This window comes from Egretta garzetta, unplaced genomic scaffold (assembly GCF_000687185.1).
Source record: "Egretta garzetta isolate BGI_Z169 unplaced genomic scaffold, ASM68718v1 scaffold25, whole genome shotgun sequence".
Classification (NCBI taxonomy): Eukaryota; Metazoa; Chordata; class Aves; order Pelecaniformes; family Ardeidae; genus Egretta; species Egretta garzetta.
In genome coordinates, this window is record NW_009259800.1 from 2996016 (window position 1) to 2996290 (window position 275).

At 62.9% G+C, this 275-nt stretch overlaps 1 protein-coding gene across 1 annotated transcript in view; it reads right to left on the reverse strand.

The window, feature by feature from the left end:
- Positions 1-157, reverse strand: part of ZDHHC8 (zinc finger DHHC-type palmitoyltransferase 8) — a 113774-nt gene extending 113617 nt beyond the window's left edge. Inside the window, exon 1 of the mRNA XM_009639852.1 lies at positions 54-157. Coding sequence (XP_009638147.1) covers positions 54-157 — 104 coding nt within the window. The remainder of the gene's footprint in view (positions 1-53) is intronic.
- Between the last annotated feature and the right edge of the window lie 118 nt (positions 158-275).

Below are 275 nucleotides of genomic sequence, written 5' to 3' on the forward strand. Positions count from 1 at the left end.
GGCCGGGCGGCCCCAGCCCGGCCCCCCCCGCCCTCCGCCAGCGCGGTACTTACGTGAAAACAAAAAATAAAGTAGTCGAACCCACTAATAAGGCAGCTGCTGTGGAGACAGGGATGTATTTCGTAGGTTTAAACCTCTTTCCAGTGCTGCTGGGCATCCTGTAGTTTACACATCACTGGGTAAATCCGACCCGAGAGGAGGGAGCCGGGAGGATGCTGGGACCCTCCGGCGCGGGGAGAGCGGGACCCGGGCGGCCGGGAGGGACGGGCAGGGAC